Source organism: Psittacula echo, assembly GCF_963264785.1.
Source record: "Psittacula echo genome assembly, chromosome: Z".
NCBI lineage: Eukaryota > Metazoa > Chordata > Aves > Psittaciformes > Psittacidae > Psittacula > Psittacula echo.
Genome location: NC_137742.1, coordinates 62,903,861 through 62,927,331, shown reverse-complemented (window position 1 = coordinate 62,927,331; position 23,471 = coordinate 62,903,861). Strand labels below are relative to the sequence as shown.

The 23,471-nt window shown below is 42.5% G+C and overlaps 1 protein-coding gene across 2 annotated transcripts in view; it reads left to right on the top strand.

Moving 5' to 3' along the window:
- Nucleotides 1-1,459: 1,459 nt before the first annotated feature.
- Nucleotides 1,460-23,471, top strand: part of DGKQ (diacylglycerol kinase theta) — an 80,958-nt gene continuing 58,946 nt past the window's right edge. For both annotated transcript variants that reach the window (XM_080638118.1, XM_080638119.1), the window contains exon 1: nt 1,460-1,726. In XM_080638118.1, coding sequence (XP_080494244.1) covers nt 1,522-1,726 — 205 coding nt within the window. In that variant the 5' untranslated portion in view covers nt 1,460-1,521. The remainder of the gene's footprint in view (nt 1,727-23,471) is intronic.

Sequence of the window (23,471 nt, the reverse complement as noted above, 5' to 3'; positions counted from 1 at the left end):
TTCGGCTCATTCAGCACGCATGCACTCATTTGCGCATTCAGCAGGCAGAGATCTTAAAAAACAGGGGGTTCACTCTGCTTCCCTCTTCTCCACCCTCTTGTATATCTGGAGCTCCATAAAGCTTTATAGTATTTTAGGTATGTTTATAGGACCAATTAGAAATACTTCAAAACATTTATATCTAACTGCTCACTCTTCCTGCAACCAAAAAAAGGACACACCAAGGTTTTTTTTAGTCTCTGAAGTGATTTTTTCTGTTTCTCTTTCAACTGCACAAATCTTTCTTACTCCTGATCATAAATAAGTTCATGTTAACAGCACAAAAAGGACATGTAAAGTAAGATCAGTGGAATTTAAGATTAGAAGATGCTAAGAAATTTTAGAAGGATTTCAGTGCTGGTCTACGCGACAGCAGGATGGTTTATTAAGCCTTTCACCAAAATACAAACAAATCAGAGTCAGAGATGAAAATTTAAACTGCTTTTTTCTTATCTGTGGCTTAATGAACACACCTATGTGTGTTGTTTGATGCAATAGCTTGTGTTGGAAGGGACTTTCAAAGGTCATCTGGTCCAAATTTCAGACAGCTCATATTCTCACTTAATATGAAACTGAGAACTAGGACCTAAGTGGAGACGTGAACAGCACACATCTATAAACACAAAATCCAGAGGTATAGCCTTTTCTCATTCCTGTCTGCTCCAGCCATGGCACTTTGCCTGTTGTAATGACAGGCAGAGGAGGAAACATCCTGGGGTGTAAACGTTCTCAAAACTAGAAAGAAGGTGGTAAAGGAAACATATAGCACAAAAGTGTTATAGAAGAGAGAGACTGCTGGGCAGAACCCATCATCTCTTCTAATAGAGGCAGAGATGTTAACAGTAGAAGGTAAAATCATAGCAAGCCATCTTCTTCTGCCAGTGCATCATGAGAAAAGTAGAGATGGAGTTTTATGCACTCCAGAACTGCGGGGGCTTGGGGCAGTGAAACTGCCCTGCGCAGTGGCACAGTAGGAACCGGGACGTCTTTTCAAGCTTCACAGTGCTAAGCTGCAAACCGAACCCGATGCTCCTTGCGATGAGACACTCTCACAAGCAGCTCTGTCTGTTTTCTCGACGTTTCCTGCTGCGGGCCTATCACCACCACAAGGCCCGGCGCTGCGGTGTGCGCACCTCCCCATGTTGCGTTCCAGCGGCAGTGCCGCGGCGGACCTGGCCTTTCAATGCCCGGCCACTTGCTTGTCCCGCTCCTGAGGGGTAACTCGCTCCGGGAGGAGCGATCACCTCAGCGGCAACGCCCGGGCAAGGGCAGCCCGCCGGTGCCCCCCGGACGGGCTGCGCGGTGCAGCGGTGCTGCCAGCAGGGGGCAGCGCATCGCCACCCGCAGAGGCCTTCACGGGCACCGCCCCCGCCCGCCCCTAGCCGCCGCCGCCGCCGCCGCCGCCGCCGCCGCCGCCGCCGCCGCCGCCTGGGGCGGAAGCGAGGGCGAGCGGCGGCTGGTGCCGCGCTGCGAGAAGTGGGCATGGCGGACGGGACGCGTTCGGTGCGCGGTGGCAGCCCGGCCTCCAGCCCGGTGCTGGGCGGCCGGGGACGGGTTACGGCAGTGGCGACGACGGGGGGGAGCAGCCCTCCGGGCCACGGCTTCCGCAGGGTGACCCTCACCAAGCCCACCTTCTGCCACTACTGCACCGACTTCATCTGGGGGCTGGCCGGCTACCAGTGCGAGGGTGAGGGGTTGCGGCGGGGCGGCTTGGGGCTGGGCAGGACGGAGGGACGGAGCGAAGGCTGCCGGACGCGGAGGGGGGGACAGGCCGGCCGCCGCCGTGCTGGCGGGCGGGTGTCCGACGTGCGGGACCGGCTGGGAACGACCGCCGCTTCCTGGGTGAGATGGGGGGGAAATATCCGAAAATACTGCTGATAAAAATGTAGTAGTAGTAGTAAGTAATGTGAAAAGAGCCTGATAATAACAAAATAACACATTCTGCTAAAATAATCTGACAATAGGAGTACTAAAATCTAGTAATAATGGTAAATTGTAATAATAAAGTGTAGCGACAACTGATGCTAAAAATTCTATTAGTAGACTACTATTAGTAACAAATGTTAATAATAAATTCTAACAGTACTAATCACAAGCCTAACAATAATAATTGTAAGTTATAATAGTAATATCTGCTTACGATAATGATTAAGCTTCTGGTAATAATGGTAAAAATTGTAACAATAATAATGGAAGAATTGAGGTGGTGCACTGCCTGCTCCTGTGTGGTGGCAAGGGTGTTTGCTGTGATCTTGCACATCTCAAGGTTTCCCTTATCTGCCAAAATGCCTGATGGCGTGGAGGAGCCACAAGGTGCATAGGGTTTGAACCTTTCAAACCCAAAAGGGGAGAAGGGCTCTCTAGGTCTACTTGCTGGCCTCGACAGCAGCAGAGGTTCCTGGAGACGATGAAATTATGGCTTGTTCTGACACAGCAAAACCAAGCGGTGTCACAGGGAAAAGAAGGTTCTCACTGGGCAGTTTTGGGTTGTTTCCTGACAGAACACCTCGATGTCTTCCTGAGTGTATGCAGCCCACCTGGCTTGGGTTACATCTACAAGACTACGTCTGAAGTAGCTGGGCTGTACAAGAGCCTCATTGTTCAGGTGGTGTTCAGGTTCTACAGACAAGGCTGTGTTTGTAAGACAAGTGCTCTGCAGTTCTTAAAATAGCTCCTGCCTTTTGTCATCATTGTGGGTGAAGAGGGTGCGGGATTAAGTTGGGTGGAAGTCATGTTCCTGTGTCGTGCCAGAGAAGTCTGGCAGGAACGGGTTTATGTTTGCTTAAAACTTTGGCTGAGCGATGTGTTGTTCTGTCTGCATGGCACAAAGTCACTGCATCCCCTAACAGCAAAGAAACCCCAAATTCGAGTGAAAATTTCTTACTCTGTCAAAATACACAAGGCTAGTCTTTTACAGTCTTTTATTATATTACTGCCTTAAAAAAGGGAAATCACTGGAGTCACAACAGTGGGCATTAAGGTGCCAGTTTTGTTACTTTAAGGGCTGAGTGCCTTTGGTGTGCTAACAAGTCAGAAAATGCAGAAGGTTTCCATCCATTTTTTTTACCTCAGTTTTTTCCCATTCACATACTACGTATGTAAAGGTGTGCACAGCTGTAACTTGAATTTAGGGTCTTTTCCTAATCTGAAAACTGCACTGACAGTTTGTGGTTTTGGAATTGTTTTCCCCTTTGGCTTTTCAGGCTGAGTTCTGGGTGAGGATTGTTAGCACTACTGTCTAGTGGCTGTGCACTAATGAGGCACTTGCAAGCTGCACTGTTAAGATACCTACCTCTTTTAAACCCAGGTGTGAAACCTCCACCCCAAACAAGTCGTGTGTGTGAGGGGGAGAGAAAAGCACACTTAGTCTGCATAAGGTGTACCGTGGGAGGGGAACCCTGTAATGTCCATGTCTCCTTTGGGTTGAGAACTGATCTTTTTTGTTATTGTTCATCTGTCTGTTTTCAACCAGTTATGCTCAGTGTCATGTTTGTCTTTTTCACCTGCTAAACAACAAAGCTCAAATATACGTGATGGGTCACTTGCTGATGGTGGCTGCTTTTGACAGCCACATGTACGCCCGTGTACCTTGTTGAATAGCTTGGCAGCTCCTTCTTTCAGAGTTATTTAATAAATGCTAATATGATTTCTTGAATGGTATTTTAAGTAAATTCCATTTTATAATTACTTCCTTGTCACATTTGCTTTAACTAATGGAATCTGATCATTGTTCTTTAGCAAGTAATAAAAGGGTGATCTCTAGGAGTGCCAGGCTGATTGAAAATAGAAAAATAATCCACCCGCTTTTAGTGAAGGAAATGTTTGCAGTAGACTAATAGACTTGGTAGATAATTGCTATCTCCTTTTTCTTCTCCCCAAGGACAAGCATTCCGGGTATAATTACAGCCGAGCTAATGTTGGCATTATTTGGATTCCTTTTGATAACCCACCTACAGGCTTCAAGATGAAGCCATCGAGGGGCCTTTTTCTAGGTGAATTTGGAGTGGTACTGTCTGTGGGTTCGGGTGTTCAGTCTCCTGATGCTGTTTGTATTGAAGTTGCCTTGAAGCTGTTCTTGATCAAAACAGAAAATTCCCAAACTTGGAAGGGAACTGAGCATGCTGATAATAAGATCTGTCAGTTAAAGAAGGGGTGGGGGAAGCTCCTGCCCATCATTATTTTGACTAGTTGTGTGGCTTAAATGACCTGGATTTGAGTTTTAATTGTGATCATGCTTTTGACCCTTGGAAAGTGGCATCCTCTATATGTGAATGATCAGGTCTATGGAGTTTTTCAATAAACTTACCACTCAGCAGGCTGGCATATATGCAGAAATACAGGAAAGTATAATGAATGCTTAACACATTTCTGTCAGTGCAGGCTAAAATAAATGGCCCTTCCCTTTTATTCTTGTGAACTCTGAAAAATACATAGAAGAGATGCTCTGATACTCTCCGTACAAGGCACAAAGTGTCCTGGATCTAATCTCTCAGATTTAGAGTAAGGTACTGCTTCCCTCTCCAGTTCAGGGCCAGTGCCACTCTTGCCAGCAGTTTGTGCAGCACAGGAGGTATTCTTGGGAATAATTGCAGCACTCTTGCTAGATTGACAGGATGTTTTTATAAATGAAATTTCACAGGTAAGGCAGTAGTCATCCTCTGTTGATTAGGTGTCCAGTTGGGTCTGAAGATGTCACTGTATTAATAAGCTTTTGTGCACATATTTATTGTAACCTGTGTTAAACAGGCTTATAGCTATGGTTTATATTTTTATTTCCTCCCTCCTGCAAATTTGTTTTACATAAAACCTTTGTAAATGACTCTTTATTTTTCTTGCCACTTTACTCCTTGTAGCTGTCACTTCCTTTGATAAGTGTGTGTGTATGTGAAAGAATAAGTGATGTCTGGATTGTACCATGAACAGTTACTTGTATTGCTCCTGCTTTCCAAAGCCTGATAATTTCAGGTTTGAGTGGGTTTAAATTTCCTCAGGCTTGGCAACAAAGAGGCAGGGTAAGGGCCTGCATTTCTGTGCATGTATGTGTGCATCTTAAAAATGAAAAATATTAAATATATTAAGTTTTTGTAAGAAACTAAGAGTTGAGTTCTTACTTGTAGTGCACAGAGGAACCAATTCAATACACTAAAATAATAACTAGCAGATATTTTAATTTGGAGTTTGGGATTTATTTTAGCCACCAATAAATATGTTTCTTATCACAGTGTCGTGTGGGTTTCGGTTTGTTTGGGTTTTTTTCCCCCCCATAAAAGACTTAAAAGAGAAAATGTAGAAAGAATTATGAATCAGTGCATTTTGGGGGCTGCAAATATTTCCAATGCTATAAATTCTTCTATTGTTAACTCAGTTTAGTTTATTTTAGCCAAAGGTAAAATGTAAGGGATTTAAATAATATGCACATTTGTTAGTAAATGTGATAAGTAATTATTAAAATAGTAATAGTAAAAAGTAATTTGCTTGGGTTTTAGGCTTTGTATTCTAAGCAGAACCTCCAAACTTATTCCAAGATGCAGAAATCCTTATTTCTCCTAATTTGGTTTAGATGTTGGCTGACAACACTGCTGCTTTTCTAGAATAAAATGTAAATGCTGACTTGGAGTTACATTTATGCCATAAATCTTTGAGCAAGAAATCCAAAAGGCGCTACAATTCATACAGGTATGTCACAGACATGGGCAAACCATGTTTTGCTTCATCAGTATAGCAGAACCTGGAGATCTTCAGGCAGCATCTCTGCAGTGGTCTGCAGTGCATATTCTGGACATGTTTTGAACAGAGTCTATTCCATCTAGCGACTGTTCTGAGTAACTGGAGCCAGACAGGGAAGGTGTGTTTTAGTTTAAAGCTGGACATTAGACTAACAGGGAGTCTGTCGGGACATGGAAATAGTAGCAGGCTAAAAAAGGGGTGATGAACAACGCCCTTGAAATCTCATCCTGTCTGATTAGTTTTGCTGTTGGGACAGCCAGCTGGAACATCCTTGACCCTGCTGGCTTCTGTCAGCTCAGTTTTGAAGGAAGTAAATGGTGTATGAGATTCTTCAGAAAGTGTTCATGCTTGCAGTTCAAAAGGAAAACAAATCCTTCTTCTGTTGAGCTTGCCTTGCTTTTGGGGCATTTTAAACAAAAAATGAAAGCTGCAAGAAAGTAAAGTGGCAGTAAACCCTCAGCTCTATCGTACAATCAGTTTGAATTTTCAAGACTTGCTGGCTTTATTCTTTAGTGGGTTCCTTGTCAGTGGTGGGGCCCTTCCGTGCAACTACAAGATGTTTGATGTTGAGATGCAGTGTGAGTTTGTGGTTGAGATGTTGTTCAGTGGAGGTGCCTTTACTGCGTTTTAAGTTTACATTGAATCATGTGACTCTGAATTTGTCTTGAGAGCAAACATAAAGGCTGTCAAGAAAAGGAAAAAAAAAAACCAACCCTAAAAAACCCCACCAGAAACACTCCCCAGAAGAAACCCTGACAGAGACACTTATCTCAGTTATAGTCAAGCTGAAACGTGTTGGGAAAGACGTTTGGAGCACTGACTGACACCCTGAGAAGTGAAACTTAGTTACTGGTCTGGATTTGAAGGATAATCCATTTTGTACTCAAGAGAATTCACTCTTTTTTTTTTTTCATGTCTCCCTGTAACAGTGCTTCAGAGAAAGATGTTCTCACCATTGGTGATGCAGAGAAAAGGACAGGGTGCTTTGCAAGGATGAGCACAGCTTTTGTAGCTCGAAGCTATTTTGTATTGATAGTGTTATCCTGGATTTCAGTCCAGAAACTCAATTAGGTAGTAAGTAACTTACCACAGAAAGTGCTAAGGCCAGCAATCCAATACTAGCCTTTGCTCTGTGTTACTGCCTCAGTCTGACTTGGCGGTAGATGACAAAAGCGATAAAGAAGGTTCTCATCAATTCTTCATGGTGTGGAGTGGCTGTGACTGGTGCTCTGCAGTTTTCCTTCCTAGATAACCTTTCATCTAGTATTTCTTAGACTTTATATGTTCAGGTGTTCCTCAGCCATCTTCTGTGTCTAATACCCTCGAGTTCTTTCCGTCTGGCATAAAATTTTTCAGTCTTCCATGTAGGTTTCCTGTGTTCCATATTCTTGCAATGCAGTGCCAAGGGTCTAAAAATCCATTTATTCTTTCTTGTAGTTGTGTGGGAGATAAATGCCAGACTAGTTATTTCTTTCTCATAAACAAAGGACATTGAACTCTACAGTTTTCCCATAAAACATTTTCTAAGCACTGTACTGAGCCATTTAACAGCATTTTCTTTAAAAAGTGGTTAGTGTTTCAGTCAGAAGTGACCTCAGTACTTCATGGGTGGAGAAGCACTTGCTTGTTCCTGTTTTCTGTGGCGTTTTCATGCATTAACTGTGAGCTGATGCATCCCCTAGTTCAGGTTTGGTTTACTTTTGGGAAGTAGTACACTTTGGTAACACATCTCCTTTCTCTAGAGATGGTGTGCATTCCTTCTTTATAGGTGTAGAAGCGCATCCATCTCAGCAACACAATCTCTGATTATTCTCTTGTCCTTCAGTTTTAGTCATAAGCAGTATTTTTGAGTAGTGGTGTTACTTTTATTTCAGCGCTTTACTGATAACATTAGAAGGTATCCTGGGGTTTTCCATGTGAAATAACCCCATTAAGCAATCACTTTGCACTGACAATTGCTTTTTAACAAGGTACACATTATGTACAATGGGCATTTATTAGCTAACTGTAGATGCTGATCTTGAGGTGGGGTCTCACGCTTATAGTGCCGTGGAGGATGATATGCAAAGGCTTTGGCTTTTTATTCTTGGCAGTTTGTAGTGAATATTTCTGCTGATTTCCCCCTACCCCCTTCTAAACTCTAAATCTAGGGATAAGGAATTTTGCTGTGTTGTTTCCAGTGGGTTCACCCTAGGCAGGGCCCTTGTTGCTTGTCTGTTTTCTCCTCTTTAATTACTAGCTTGTCCATAATGTTGTTTTTTTGCTTAGTACCCTGTAGAAACCTGGTTCTCATCCTGATTTTGCTGTTCTTTTCTTAGGTGGCAGCTTTGAATTGTCTTTGAATCAGGCTGTCCCTGGCTGAACTTTGGTTTTTGGTTATGTCACTAGTTTCTTCCAGAGTTATTTCTGACACTGCATTTCATCAGCTCAAACTGTCTTCCTTCTAGGCTAAATGTTGTTCATTAAGCCCATCCTGATCTGGCTCAGGAAAATCCCCTTGGCGAAACTGCTTTTGCAGTACCTATAGAAAAGAGGTGACTAAGTTACATTCATGTACTTAATTTGACTCTGCTCCAGTGGGAAAAGAACAGGAGGTATGTATAGCATATCGACCTTTCTAAAGGATAAAATAATATGTGCTGATCACCTCATGTTTTATTGTTTGTTTATTTGTTTGGGGGTTTTTGTTTGCTTTTTTTTAATTCAGTTGGGTTTTTGTTTCTTTGTTTGGGGTTGTTTGGTTGGTTTGTTTTGTTTTATATAGCACCTTTCTGTTTTCCGAGAAGCCTGTTCGGAAGTGCTCCCAAGCAGAGGGCAAAACCTAACATTTGTGTATCACAGTGTGATTAGGAACTCAGTGGAAGTGTACTTTTCTTTTTCCTAAATGTATTTTTCCTTTTAAACTATATTGTTACCAACTCTTGTCTCACTTCTGTTAGTGTGTTATTTGCTAGAGTAAAGTTAACCCAATATTTCACTTCCTGATTTTATATAATTATTTTCACTCACTTGGCTCTGGAACAATGTGGGGGTGTGAGTGTGTCTATATATATTCCTCTGTATATATTCACATATATATACATGCATTTGAAAAACATGTATTTTTATATATGTCTGCTGTTTTTTTCCTGTTTAAAATTGAATATGACTGATATACTTGGAAGTATGCTTAGGATTACAAATGTAATATGTTTCTATTGCTCACTTGCTTGGCTTCATTTTTAAAAAGCACTTGTATGGTATAAATGTCATAGAATCAACTAGGTTGGAAAAAACCTTTAAGATCATCGAGTCCAACCACTACCTCAGGACTGCCAAGACCACCACTAAACCAAGTCACTGAGGGCCTCATCTACACAGTTTTTGAACATTTCCAGGGATGGTGACTCCACCACTGCCCTGGGCAGCCTGTTCCAATGCCTGATCAACCTCTCTGTGAAGAGATCTTTCCTAATATCCAGTCTAAACCTCCGCTGGCATGGCTTGGGGCTGTTACCTGTTACTTGTTACTTGGGAGAAGAGATCAACCTCCACCTCACTGCAGCCTCCTTTCGGGCAGTTGTAGAGAGCAGTAAGCTCCCCTCTGAGCCTTCTCTTCTCCAGACTAACCCCCCCCAGTTCCCTCAGCAGTTCCTCTTCAGACTTGTGCCCCAGACCCTTCACCAGCTTCATTGCCCTTCTCTGGACCCACTCCAGCATGCCACTTGCTATGTAAAAATAATGTTGTTCAAGATCTAAAGCAACTACTAGTGAGAAAAAAAATTACTGTATTACGATTTCCTCTGTCCCTGGAGATTTTGTATACAGAGGACTGCTAGAAGCATTCTTAATACTTCGGTAAACAGATGTGTTTGGGAGAAACCAAATGATTTGAACTTGAGGTGTTAAAATAGAGCAGTATCTTGTCATGCAGGGTAGTGTTAGATTACGGTGGCTAGGAAATAGGACTTCCAGTTTAAGTCCAAGAATATGTAGCAATTGAAAAAAAAAATTAATCTCTGTTCCTCATTGCATTGCTTTCTCTTCAGCAGAATGTGTCACATTTTAATGTCTTGTTTTGTTATGATGTAATTCAGGAAATGAGTCTGTACTTTTTTGCAGTACTTTCTCTGCAGTGCATGGAGATAAGAACTGGTACACCTTGTTAACCAGTGAGCGTATGAATACTCCGCTAGCCAGTTTCTTCAGTGTTTCAAACAAATGCTTTCTCAGTGCTGAAATCGTTGCATGGTTCAGAGCTTCAAAAGAAGGCAGAAGAATACAAGGAAATTGCTAAGATTCCTCTAAACATGAAGAAGGCATGAAGGAAGGATCTGAACATAAAATAAAAAGGCTGGTCCTGTTTGAACCTGTGGATGCTGTCTTTCAGAACAAAAAATGCTCTTTTTGAGATGAAAAATTCTCATCAGAATGTAGTTAGGATGCCAGTCAAGTATAAATCATCACATGTATAAATTTGCATGGGAAACTGATTAGGACTAGCAGTCCTGGAATGTGTCTACTATGGAAAGCAGACATTAGACTTGAAACAAAGGTGTGGGCTTAGTGGCATGACCTAGGGAAAACTGCTTTTTTACATTAAACCTTTTCTCAAAAGAGTGTTGATAGGGAAGACTGGAAGAGATGTCAAGCTTCTTAGATATTCACAAATATTTAGAGAATTTAAACTTCTTAAGGCACTTCCACAAGTTGATGCATGAATTTTGGGTAGCCATGGATGCCATCAGTTAAACTGGTGACATAGTACTGCTCTGGAACAGTTGTGCCATAAGATGTGAGCAGTGTGTCTACACTCGCTGCGTTAGAGTTGTCATTTTGTGGTAATAGTGGCCCTTCCAAACAGTAGTCTCAACAGCTTTATCCTAGAAGGGGTCGAAACTTTAGGAAAATGGTGTTTGCAGTTATATTTGATGCTCCAGCGCTCTGTCTAGATGCTGAGGAGACTTAACTCTGAAAATAGAAGATGCTGAGTGAAAAACTGATCATATGACTGAAAATGAGATGGTGTGAAAGAAGAGGTGTAACCTTAAAAGCAAGTGAAAAGATTCCTGTTTTGTTTTCTGTGCCATTGACTTGGATGCCTGTGGTTTCTCTTGTGAAGAAGAGAAGTTAACTAGTGCTGCATATTCCCGAGAGCAGCTGGGGATGTTAGACCTCTCCAGCTGAATGCTTTTTCAGAAATAGGCTGAAGTAGCAGGTAAAAATACTGTAATGTTTTAAATACCCTTCAAAATATCTAAGTATAGTTATAGCATTCTGGTTTGACCTGTCTTACTCTGTTCCTTTTATATTCTCTTTGTTCCAAATAACTCCTGTCTGACAAGTGTCTTGAGATTTCTGGAAGCTATTATATTTTCATTCAAGCACTTTTTCTTCAGGAGGAACAAATAGATAATTAAAAGTTAAATCCTGCTCCCCTACCTTTTCACAAGTCTGGAAGGATAACAGAGATATATTATACTTATGCAGTACTTTGCTTAGTGTAACTTTTTTTCTAAATATGGTCTCATGGGAAGCCGTAAGAACCTCTCCGTGTGCTTTGGTAAATACAGAATCATAGAGTGGTTTGGATTGGAAAGGACCCTAAGATCAGCTCATTCCAACCCACCTGCCATGGGCAGGGACACCACACATGAGACCAGGTTGCTTAAAGCACTGTCCAACCTGTCCTTGAACACTTCCAGGGATGGAGCACTCACAGTTTCCTTGGGTAGCTTGTTCCAGTCTCTGCTACTGCCTCATCACTCTCGCAGTAAAGAACTTCTTCCTTATATCTAACCTAAATCTCCCTTGTTTTAAGTTTGAGCCCATTGCCCCTTGTATCACTACAGTCCCTAATGAAGAGTCTGGCATCCTTTTAGGCCCCCTTCAAATATTGGAAGGCTCCCCTGAGCCTTCTCTTCTCCAGGCTGAACAGTTCCAATTTTGGGCTTGCTTCAGTAGCTCCGTGTTCTTTTTACGTTGAGGACACCAGAACTGCACACAATACTCCAAGTGAGGTCTCACGAGAGCAGAGTAGAGGGGCAGGATCACCTCCTTCAACCTGCTGGTCACGCTCCTTTTGATGCAGCCCAGGATACGGTTGGCTTTCTGGGCTGCGAGTGCACACTGAAGCTGGCTCATGTTCATTTTCTCATCAACCAACACCCCCAAGTCCTTCTCTGCAGGGCTGCTCTGAATCTCTTCTCCACCCAACCTGTAGCTGTGCCTGGGGCTGCTGCAACCCAGGTGTGGGACCTTGCACTTGGCATGGTTAAACTTCATAAGGTTGGCATCAGCCCACGTCACAAGCGTGTCAAGGTCCCTCTGGATGGCATCCCTTCCCTCCGGCGTATCAACCGAACCACACAGCTTGGTGTCATCGGCAAACTTGCTGAGGGCGCACTCAATCCCACTGTCCATGTCACCGACAAAGATGTTGAACAAGACCGGTCCCAACACCGATCTCTGAGGGACACCACTCGTTACTGGTCTCCAGTTGGACATTGACCACAACTCTTTGTGTGCTGCCATCCAGCCAGTTCTTTATCCACTGAGTGGTCCACCCATCAAATTGATTTCTCTCCAATTTAGAGACAAGGATGTTGTGCAGGATAGTGTCAAACACTTTGCACAAGTCCAGGTAGATAACATAAATTGTTCTTCCCTTATCCACCAATGCTGTAACCCCATCATAGAAGGCCACCAAATTGGTCAGGCGGGCTTCGGCCTTAATGAAGCCATGCTGGCTGTCACCAACCACCTCCCTCTTTTCCATCTGTCTTAGCATAGTTTCTAGAAGGATCTGCTCCATGATCCTGCTGAGCACAGAGGTGAAACTGACTGGCCTGTAGTTTTCTGCCTCTTCCATTTTTCCCTTCTTGAAAATGGGGGTCATATTTCCCTTTTTCCAGTTGTTGGGAACTTCACCTGACTGCTATGACTTTTCAAATTTGATGGATAATTTGTGTGTATAAATTAATAGCTGATAATGTTGCATAATAAATTAAGAACAAGTGCTACAAGAACTTGCCCTGCCAGTCTGATCAATTAAAACAAAACACACCAAACATGAAGCCAAATGCAAAACAACAAACTTGTGAACATTCAGCCCCTCTTTAGGAACAATTTATAGTTTCTTATGGGTAGACTTTGAATTTTACTGTGTTGTGGGCAGAGCTACTGCATCTTGAAAGTTCTCATGTACACATAAGTGGTGTATGTGGTGACACTGCAAGCTTCCATTTTCCAAATAGATGTAAACACTCAGCTTCTGTGAATTATATATTGTCTAACTCATGTGAAAGACCCTATTCCTGAAGTTCAAGTTAAGTATAGTCCTGAGTCTCATCAGTGTCTCAAGCTTAAGTGGTGGAATTGGAATACTCACCCTTTCTTAAAAGGAATCTTACAAGGTTTGAAATTCATAATAAAATTAGGGATGGTGGTTAAAAAAAGAAGTGTATCACAAGATATTAGCACCTTCAGTTTGCTAGCCTTTCTGGAAATAGTGCCTGGCGAGTGTTTTACTTTCCTCTGATTAATCACTGTATGAATCATTTGCTGTTGATTTCCTGACCATGTCAATACCCTCACAGCAACCACGTTGAAGAAAATACTGAGTGTACTTACCCAGCTGGCACAGGACCCTCTTACTTTGCTTTTTGCCTGCTTCCGTCCCTTTCTTTCCAGCTCTGTTTTTCACCCACATTCTATAGTTTTGTACATTTCTATCTGTGATGCAGCTTGGAAATGAAACTCTATAGGAATGAGAGATAGAGGTTGCCACGGCAACTGGGGTGTTTTGGTTTGTTTTGGTGGGTTTTTTTCCCCTTCACTTGTTTTGTTTTGTTGTGGCTCTAGAAAGTGTGGAGATGCCCTAGATAATGCTAAGATTACCCAAGTTGAAAGAGTACTTACCTTGAGGTTACACATACTAATAATTTGTCTTACATTTTAATTGTACTCAGTGTTTCTTTTGAAATTGAAACTGTGCTGTGGAGGTATGCGGGTGCTATTGTAGCTGAGATTAGCAATGGTTTTTATTCTAGTCTCCTAAGGATTTTTATTACACTTTTATATTCTGCGTTCAGCTTTTAAGAGACAAAGTGGAAGGAAGTGCACCTCTGAGGCATTGCAGCCCTCCTGCTTACTGGTTACATAACTGAGTGAAGGAGGTTGGTTTTATGTGAAATGCTGCCTGTTTCTCCTTCCTTGGTCCATTCAAGGACTTAGTGTGTTTTGGAGGGAATTCTTGTGGTTTTACCCCCCTAAAGCACTGCATGCACGTGGTATACGTTGTGTGCCCCTGGGGCAGGGCTACATGAAAGCTGCTCTGAATGCTGTAGTGTTGAGAATGTCTCCAAATCTTTGAGTATTGTGAGGGATTCCAGGAAACTGTGTCAGCATCAAAGTTTTCTGCCAAAATGCCATCGTGGCTTTTGAAGTCCTACCATTCATTAACTTCTGCTATGGCCCATCCTGTTTATTTATGTGTAACTCAGATTCTTTTTCAAAACTGAAGATACTCTATGGTTATTTCCCTTTTATAAGTGGGGATGCATTTGGGCTTTTATATAATTAAAACTGCAGAAGTGTTAGCAGGACTGATTTTGTAGGAGACATCTGTGTTGTCCATCTGGGTTTCAGAAACTAGTTACGGAAGTATGACACGGACATTGTGTGAAGTTGTATGCATTACACTGGAAAACTAGTGGTAGTGATGCAGAAGGCCACATATATGAGGGCTGGAAGCCTGCAGTGTTTATGTGGGTTGCCTAAGCATGGTAAAAGTTTCAAAGATGCTTGCAGTAAATATAAAATTGTTTTGGTGGATTTTTCCTTGAAATTGAGGGCTGTATCAGATTGCCATGTGGTTTTTGTTGTGTTATTCTGTTCTGAATACTGTAAGCTATAGCTCTTTGTTTTGACCATTCACTGTGAGTCAGCTGGAGAGTGCTGATAAACAATTGACAAAGTTACTCTTTGTAAAGCATCACCCTGAAAACAGTGGATTGAAGAAGCTGCTGCAGACAGCCGCTGCAGGGACTTAAGTACCGTATCTTTAGCATTCATGACACTGGTGTACATGTCCTACTGCAGTAGGGGGTTCTTTGGTCCAGCTGGATCTTCCTTATCACTCTCCCGGTTTTAACCATTAATTGTTTCTCTGCCCTTGCAGATGCTGCAAAGCTGGCACCTCTCTGCTCTGGCCACTGTTCATTATGGTTCAGTTAATTGCATGGGTGATCTGCAGTAGAAGACTGAAGAGGTTCCAGCTTAAGACAAAGCCAGGGAAAAATACTGATGTTGAAGTGGTCTTCAAGAGGCTTGTCTGTAGTGGTATCTAGTACCTGATTTTCTTTTTACCTCTGTGGCATCTTACTGAAATTGAGCTGGGTGTTGTTGATGTCCTCTCTTTTTCTCCCGTCAAGGGTGTTAGGAGCTATAGGTTTTCACTGCAGGTACAGATGAGAGGTTTTCTGTCAGATTTCAAACCGGCTTGATCCTTTCTAGTTGTGTAAAGGCTGCAGACTGGAAGATCTGGCAAAAAACATTATGTACCATGGTCTGGCATCTAGTTTGCATGGGCAACCTTCATCCTGTAGCCTGTACAAAAGAGCTCCTAGAGTGCTTAATTGTTTGGCCTCAGGTAGATTTCTGTGGTTCAGATATGATTTCTTTTCAGGATCCCTGTCTTCAGGATCACTGAGTACCACGGCTAGCCTGCTAATATTCCCCGTTGCTGGAAGGAGAGTCACAGCCATCCCGATAGTCTGTGGCCTTTGCATCATGGATGTGACTTCCCTGTAGTGTGCTAACACACCAGTAGTGTGTTTAGCAGTGGAAAGACAAATTCAGTGGACAGACTGCAAAAACTGTGTTCCTCCAGGCTCCTTGTGCAACTCCACATCATGAGTGCAATGCGTCTTGCTCTGGAGGATCTTTCTGGGGAAACTGCCAGGAGATGAGTTGCTGAGCTATCTCCTGATGTTGTAGCCCTTTTCAAGATTTCTGGTTTTCCATCAGTGAACCAGTGCCTTGTGACAGGGCCTGTCCTTTCTTTGGCCTAATCCTCAAGAAAAGAGAAGGGGTTGGTGCTTTCTGGATTTGAATGCAAGTTTGACGCTAGCTATCTTCCATTTGTCTGAGGAAGAAAAAGCTTTTCATGTCGTGGAGCTGTTCTGTGCTGAAATCCCATGTCTTTGAAATTCTGTGCCCATCTTCATTTCATAGGTGATGGGAGGATGAGGAGGATGTTTTTCTGACAGGTGGAGTTCTGTTAGTTCATTTCTCAGTTCTGGGCTTACTGTACCGTGGAAGATGGGAGAAACAAGACAGAGTTTGTCATAAGACATCAGAATATTTACAGCCTTGCTGATTAGAGAATGAGAGGTCCTTAGGGTAGCCCAGGGGCTTTGTAAGACTACCAACATTTTAGCAAACCTATTGTAACCAAATCGGTGCTTTTATGATTGATGGTTCAAGTATATAATTTAATTCATTTGATTCTATCGTTATTCAGTAGCTTGTCTTGTTTTCACTTGACTTGTTGCTATTGTATTTTGTAACAGCATATCTGAAATACAAATGAATAGGAATTCAAATGTGTTGCCTTGAAATTACAGAGCTCAGATGTTACAAAAACATCCTTTTGGGTATCTATACCCATAAATAGAGCTTGCTCTCAAGTAGACCATTCTAGAGATATAAAGTATACCACCATCCACACTGTGCAGGGGAAAACTGCATTTTTATCAGCCAGAGTGTATGCTGGTACCTCCGTTTAAAGCAAAGGCAGGTATGGCTGGTTAAGCTGGCAAGGCCAGAGAGTTCTGGAAGGAGAAAGGAGCTGGTAAGTTCAAATAATCTATAACGACACTCAGTAAATATTTGGAAAACCTTAATAGGTTTCTTGATTCTTCTGGATTTTTGGAAGAAGATCTAGAAAGTGTCACTGAACTGTAGAGTCCACTAAGGCCCAAGGTTCTCAGGGCAATGAGAGAGGAGGGTGGTTTTGATGCCTCACTTATTAAAGCTTTCAGAAATTTTCCACTCCTGTCTTGCTGTTGTTTGAAATGTTCTGGAAAGATCAAAGCTTCTAGTGACAGCTTTCCTGGTGACATTTAGCAAGCATTGCACAACAGACTTCTAAACTTAAACTAGGTTGTGGTTTTCTTTGAGAGAGCACACCAGTATTGCACACAGGTCTTTGCATGTTTCTGCTGAATTGAGAAATAAGCTGGCAAGGTCCATGTACTGTGTCCAGCATTCCCTTCAGTGAATAGTCACTGTATTCAGGCTGGCCTGTGGTCATGGTTCTAAACAAAAAAGCTGAATGTGTCCTATGTTGGCAAGCTGCTACAATGGAGAAGGAGCTCAAAGCTGTGTAGCAAATGTAAAAGTTGAGTCCCACAAACTTCAAGTGAAAGGAGAGTACTGCCTTTAAGTTACTCATGAAAATAGCATCTCCACCAGCTGGAATGGTACTGTCTGCATAAGCAGTTCAGTAACAGTGTGTTTTATATAATAATCTTAAAACATTGAGATTAAAAGTATTTTTCTCCACTGTATGACTACTTAGCCTGTGGGTATTTCCTTAAACCTATTGTCTTCTAATTATCAATGGATCTCTCCACTGAAGGCAAAGGCAGGCCTGCTGTACGAAATAGCCTGCTTGCAGGGCTTCAGAAGTGAGTGAAAAAGCCCCTAAAGGGCAGAGGCACTCTAAGATGAAGCCTGTTATTTTGGCTTGTGTCATGTCAGTCACATGCTATGGAGGAGCAGGAAGAGAGGAGGAAATAATCTACTTAGTTCTGACCAAAATAAAACTTTGTTTTGATAGTGTCAGACTGACTTGGCCTGAGTTCTGTTGGTGCTTGATATGCCCTTTAAGTCCCACTGATTCATTGTTTGGAAAGTAGACTGTTATTGTTGTCTTGCGTAACAGCTTTGAAGCTTTGCTTTACTCCCTGGCTTTGCGAGGTTTGTTGTTTGTTCTGTCCATCCTTAGGCAGTTGTCCTTCCTCCTTCTATCTTTGGGGCATGCTGCAGTAGCTATGCCTTCTGCAGTGAGCATCTTTGCCATGGTGTGCCTAGGTGTGCTTTCATTAAACCAATTTGAGCAAGCTGATCCTTCCATGTTCAACTTTCCTGTACCCATCTTCCTTCCCTAAGCACTTATAACCAGCCTCTTTATAAACCAGTGCTGCTGTTTCATGACTGTGAGCTCCGGCAGAGCCGAGCTGGAAGCTAAGACATCTCTATGGGTACTGGCAATGAGAATAGGAAATTTGGAAGCCTTTACAGGTCCTGGACTAAAGCAGTTTGGTTTGGTGATCTCCAGGAGGCAAAGGGTGTTGCTGTGTTTCAGGGTAACTTTTGGTAAAGTGGCTGGACTGAACAAATGTTTGCATCTGTTTTATTAAGAAGAAGGGTAATAAGAGGACGCCTTGTTTTCACTTACTCTAGCAGTGATTGCCAGTGCTCTTAAAAAAACGAACAAAACATTAAAAAATATTTTTGTCACTTAATAAGCATGATCTTCCCTCCCCCCCTTCCTTCTTCTTTATCCCCCATTTCCCTCCCTTTTCTCCTCGTTTTTCCTCTTCCTTCGCCTCTCTTTCTCCCACTGCTTTCCATCCCCCTTTCAGGACATACTACGTGAGCTCTTGAGGTCACTTGCTGCGCAGCTTTCTGTGAAAAAAAGTAGTATGTTACCTGTGTGCTTTCATTACAGTTACTTCAGGGACATACCGAGATTTGCGCCCAAGGTAGTAAATATTCTTGTAGAGATTATTTTGACAGTGTATGTGTCACAGAAATAGCACACTGTCTCAACTATAACGTGAATGTTTGACATCACCTCCACAGGGTTGTTACTATGCTTCTGTCTTTCTGCTCGAAATGAGTTTTGTTTTGTGGATCGGAGAAGAACAGGATGGAAATCTCAATGCTTCCCACGTAGTTTGGGCTTTGTAATGTCCTCCATCTCTTCCTTCCCAGCAGGTGTCTTCTCAGGTGCAAATCATGCAAGACCTCTGAATTCCCACAGTCATTTGTTTTGATAAATGCCAAGACTTTTCTGTTAATTGCTGAATTTGTAGCATTCTTAGGCTTGGTGTCTGTAGTAGGCAAACATTCCCTAATGCTGAGGAACATTTGTATTCTGAAGAATAGCTCTGACTCTGGGGAGAGAAAATGCCTCTAACTACAGAACAGGTTGCCATGCTGGCTTGATGTAGCATAGGCAAATTTAATTACTCCCTCTTGTTCTATATTGTTGATGCTTCGTGTAAGTTGGTGACATACAGAACAAAGATTTGTAATAGTTGTGTCTGTTCAAGAGAAATATTTATGTTGTTGGAAGTACTAATGTTAATCTCATCACTGAACTTTACAGGAAGCCTGGGAGTGTTTTTGAGGGTGTAATTTACCCTAAATTATTCTTTCAGTTTGATAAAAACAAGATGTATGTTCCATGGTGTAATTCATGATCTAGTGTATTGATTTAAAGTAAAAGAATCTTGGCTTCTGTAAACTGTTGTGCTTTAGCAAGCTGAAAGGAGTCCTGCTGTTTTACAACACAAGAGCCTGACCTTAACTCTTCAGATTACATAGTCAGATGTACTGCACTCTAATGCTCTCTACTGGAGTTAATGAAAATGAAAATTACTGAAAGCATTGCAAAGGAATTGAAAAATTCACCCTGATAAAGTGAATTACGCCTTTGGAGTAAATGGATGAGTTATTCTTTCTGTAGTAGCTGCTGCATTTGAAACATAGTCACCTTTACTATGAAGCAGAAGGCCATGAAAGTACATTTTGTGCTGCCCTGAGACCTGCTGCTAAACTTGATGGCTCTGATTTCTTGCCGAGGTCAGTTGCCTGTTGCACCAGGCACATGGTAGTGAAAAAAGTGTCTGTGCTGTCACCTTTCCAAGGAGCTCGCATAACCCCAACAGTACCCTGGAGAAATACCATCAGAGTTGTACTCTGAGTGCTCACCACCTTGGAGTTTGCAGCCAGGAGACTGGTGGTTCTTGGACCTATCCACTAACAATGTGGGCTCTGACCAAAGTTATCGCAGGGTACACATCTGTGATCTTATCCTTTTGCCACCAGTAGGGAGCTGGATTTTTTGTGTCCCCCTTCTCTTCAAACAATTGCTCCCCTCTAGGGGCAATTAAACTTCGGGCAGTTGTGGCCTGTTGAGTCTTCCCATGGTTAATTCTGGAAATGTGTGGTGGGAAGCATTAAGGGGCATGGTCCAGGTTTGTCAGAGAGCTGCCCACCTGCAACTGGCAGAAAATGTTGCAAAAAAGCAGCTGGGATTTGTTCAGATGGAAAAAGAAAAAATTGAATACAGATGAGTTTTATTTGACGCATAAAATGCAGTAATGAGTTGAAGGTTGTCATGTTAAAAAGGAGGAGGGAGAATCTTGGGGTGTGCAGGTTTATGATAAAGAATGGAAGTTTCTGTAAAGGTGGAGATGGGGAGAATGTAATTGTACCACCTGCGTGTGGTCCAGGAAGCTATTTATAAATGTGTTTAATTTCTGAAATGAATACTTCAAATTTTTAACCCTAAAATATGTGCAAAGACACATTCCAGTTCAGGGTAGGAGGAGTGAAGTTGTGCACTTTAGATACCTTATGAGGCCGTCGTGTTTCTCCATCTACTGTGTTCCATCTCTTCATAAAGATAACCTTTTAAGGTTGACACGTTTGGGTAGGCAACATCTAGAACACTTACAATACTTGCAGACACCTGTTGTGTAGAAGGTTGTGGGTTTTTTGTCCTGTACAATTTCCATGTGCTCAAGAAAATGTAGACAACATTCCTGTGGCCACCCAAAGGGTGGTCTAGTGCCAGAGTCGGTTGCTAGCCATAACCACAGCCTTTATTTTTTGTCCTGTTTTCTGAGCATCTTAGCAAAAGACAGACATAACTGAGGGTACTGTGCAAGGGAGTTTCCCTGCAGAACTGAAAGCTGGCATTCACGATGTGTGAAATGCTAAAATAAAACCACACTGACTGCAGGCCTAGGGTTTGGGTTGCAGACAAAAGCAATAGAGGGAAGCAATGAACTCGATCGAGGTTGCAAGTGGAGTTGTGGCAGTGATCTTAGTAGGGTGTATGCTACTTAACTCTCCTGTTAACAGCCCAACAATCCCTCTTCAAAGGCCAGTAGTGAGCTGAGAGTTCATGTTGGACATCAGCTGCTGACAAATCTATTTAAGTGAATTAATTTTGAACTACCATCTCACTGCCTGTTGTTGATGAACGTAAAGTGATGTGTATGAAGGGGGGGACAGATACTCTTGCAAGTTGATGAGCCTTGAGTCAGCTTTCGGAGATCAGGCGAAAGGTGAAGTTAGAGTTGTAGTGATGCATCTAGGGAAATATTTGCCTACCGTGTAACTGTCAAAAAAACGCGTTATGTGAATAGGTCCACAGTGAGTTGTGTGTTAAACTGATCACACTGCCAGGACAGGATCAGATCTATTTTGGTCTTTGTGTTGACATTCCATGATCCTCCTTGGAGATCAATTTGGTAGCTCTACTTTAGAAATACAGTTGTTAAAGTTAAAATAAATAAATAAATAAATAAATAGACTTACATGTTAAAATACAAAATTACAAATAAATTTATGTTTGAAAACCAGCAAAACTGAATTATGGTAAGTATTTCCTCAAAGAGGAAACAAAACTAATTTTCAACGCCTAGCATTTTGTTCAGGAGTGTGTGTCCTTTCAAAAGTGGGAGAAGAATATGTGTCAAATTTGGTTATTTCATAAGCGTTTCTCACCCAGCCATGTTTACATGGGTCAGTGATACATCAGTAGAGTCTGCACAGCACATAATGCACCTTTTCTTCTTTCCATTTTTGGGATCTGCTTTGAAGTCTGTCTTGAGGGCAGAAAGAAAAAGGGTGGTGTGGAAAAAGTGTGGCATATTGGAGGGTGAAAACAGCCCTTGCTTTGCTAGCAAGTGTTACACAGCTCATGAGTTAAGAGTGATGCCCAGCTTTTATCTCCCGGCTTCCTAGGGAGGGCTGGAGTGGGATGTTTTCTGTTTTCCTCAACGTGTAGTTTGGAGAGCTACTGTATGTTCACTGGGTGCTGCCATACATACATGTTGTCCTTATTAAATCACAAAGTCAAGCAAAATGTGTTCTGGGAAGTGAAGGCTTATGGGCAGAAACTGCTGTAGAGCCGTGCCTCGTGCCAAATGTGGAGCAGTCCTGTGGTGCCTGATGGCCATTGCTCTTAATTCCCAGAGGTGTTTGTACAGGGCCTGGTTAACTTGTGTATTGGGTTACTATGTGCGCACTTGAAATAAAAGCGAATAGCCACTCAGAGATACTTGTCTTGTGGACTTAAAGTGCCTGCTGCTTCTGCAGCTCATAAAATTTCTGGGAGTGATATGCAGTGCATTGCTTTGTTCTTTCAGTCTGCCTGCTTTTGAACCAAAAAATCGAGGGGAAGCAGTGCCATTTCACTGATTTCATTAGTCACTGATGCTTTCTCCTTGACTAGCTCTACTTTATGAAGTTTTTGACAGTTGCCTGTTTATATTTGAAGTTTCATGTTGTCACCAATTATGGGTTGGCTCCCAAAGCCATGGGAGCCTTTGTCACCATGTTTCTGTCTGCAGTCCCCCTCACCTAGCCAGGTTCAGCTGAGCTTCAGGCACCTCTGAGGCAGTGGAGAGGCTGCCTAAACAAATGGCTGGGGCAGATGTCTTCTGGCAGTGGCAGGGCGTATGTGGTAGATTGCAGACTAGCTGGTAATGGGCAGGTAGGTTTTCTCCAGCCTCTGCAGACCTGCTCTCACAGCAACCAGCTGATCCTCCTTAAAGTGTCAGTAGAAATGTTGTGGAGACCTGGGGAGAGAGTAGGTTACGTCCATCTACATCCATGCTGTGGTAACATTGTGTAAGTGTGATAAGAATTCACCTGTTCACCGTGTGGGCCCCTACCTGTTTTTTAGAGCAGAAGATGCATCTTTCCTCTGCCCAGTCAATCACTTGTTCTCTTTGGTCTCCTCTGTGCTGATGGGCACTGTGCTCCTTTCTCCATAGCGACCACCTTCAAAGGTGTTGGACATCTGCATTTGTAGCTCTCAGAATCTGCATTATCGTCCCTTTGTTAACTCTTTCCACCCATTTAGCCAGGAACCCTATTAACCTTAAAGATGCACATAACACTTAATAGCAGCCATTAAAAGGTTTGGATTTACTCCATTCCTATTTTCTTTCATCAGTGCAGTAATCACTGTGTTACACCATGGGTGATGAATAACATCTTTGTACGCAGTAGTGACTTGCAGTGCTGCCTCTTTCTCTGACTTGCAGGCTAATGGAAAACAAACGTCTGCCTACTGCTCACATTAAGATGACTGCCAATGTGAAAGGGATCATCTTTGTGCCTCCAAAGGGAAGGGTTACCTTGCATGGTCTGGCAGTAAGCCACATAGAGAAGTGGACTTGGATTTTAGTGCTTGAGTTGGCATGGGAGAAGCAGGAATGTGAAATCAGAAGTTGCTGAGCTGGAGAAGGGGAGACTGGGAAAATTTGTCTGCTTGGCGATGGCACTAGCACATGAAGTCAGTAATGGCAGTGGTCTACAGAATGGGAAGCCTGAAATGCATGGAGTTTTTTCAGTTGCTGGTGAAACTTAAGAAGTGGTAAGTGTGCTTCTGAAAAGCAGAGATGTGGGAA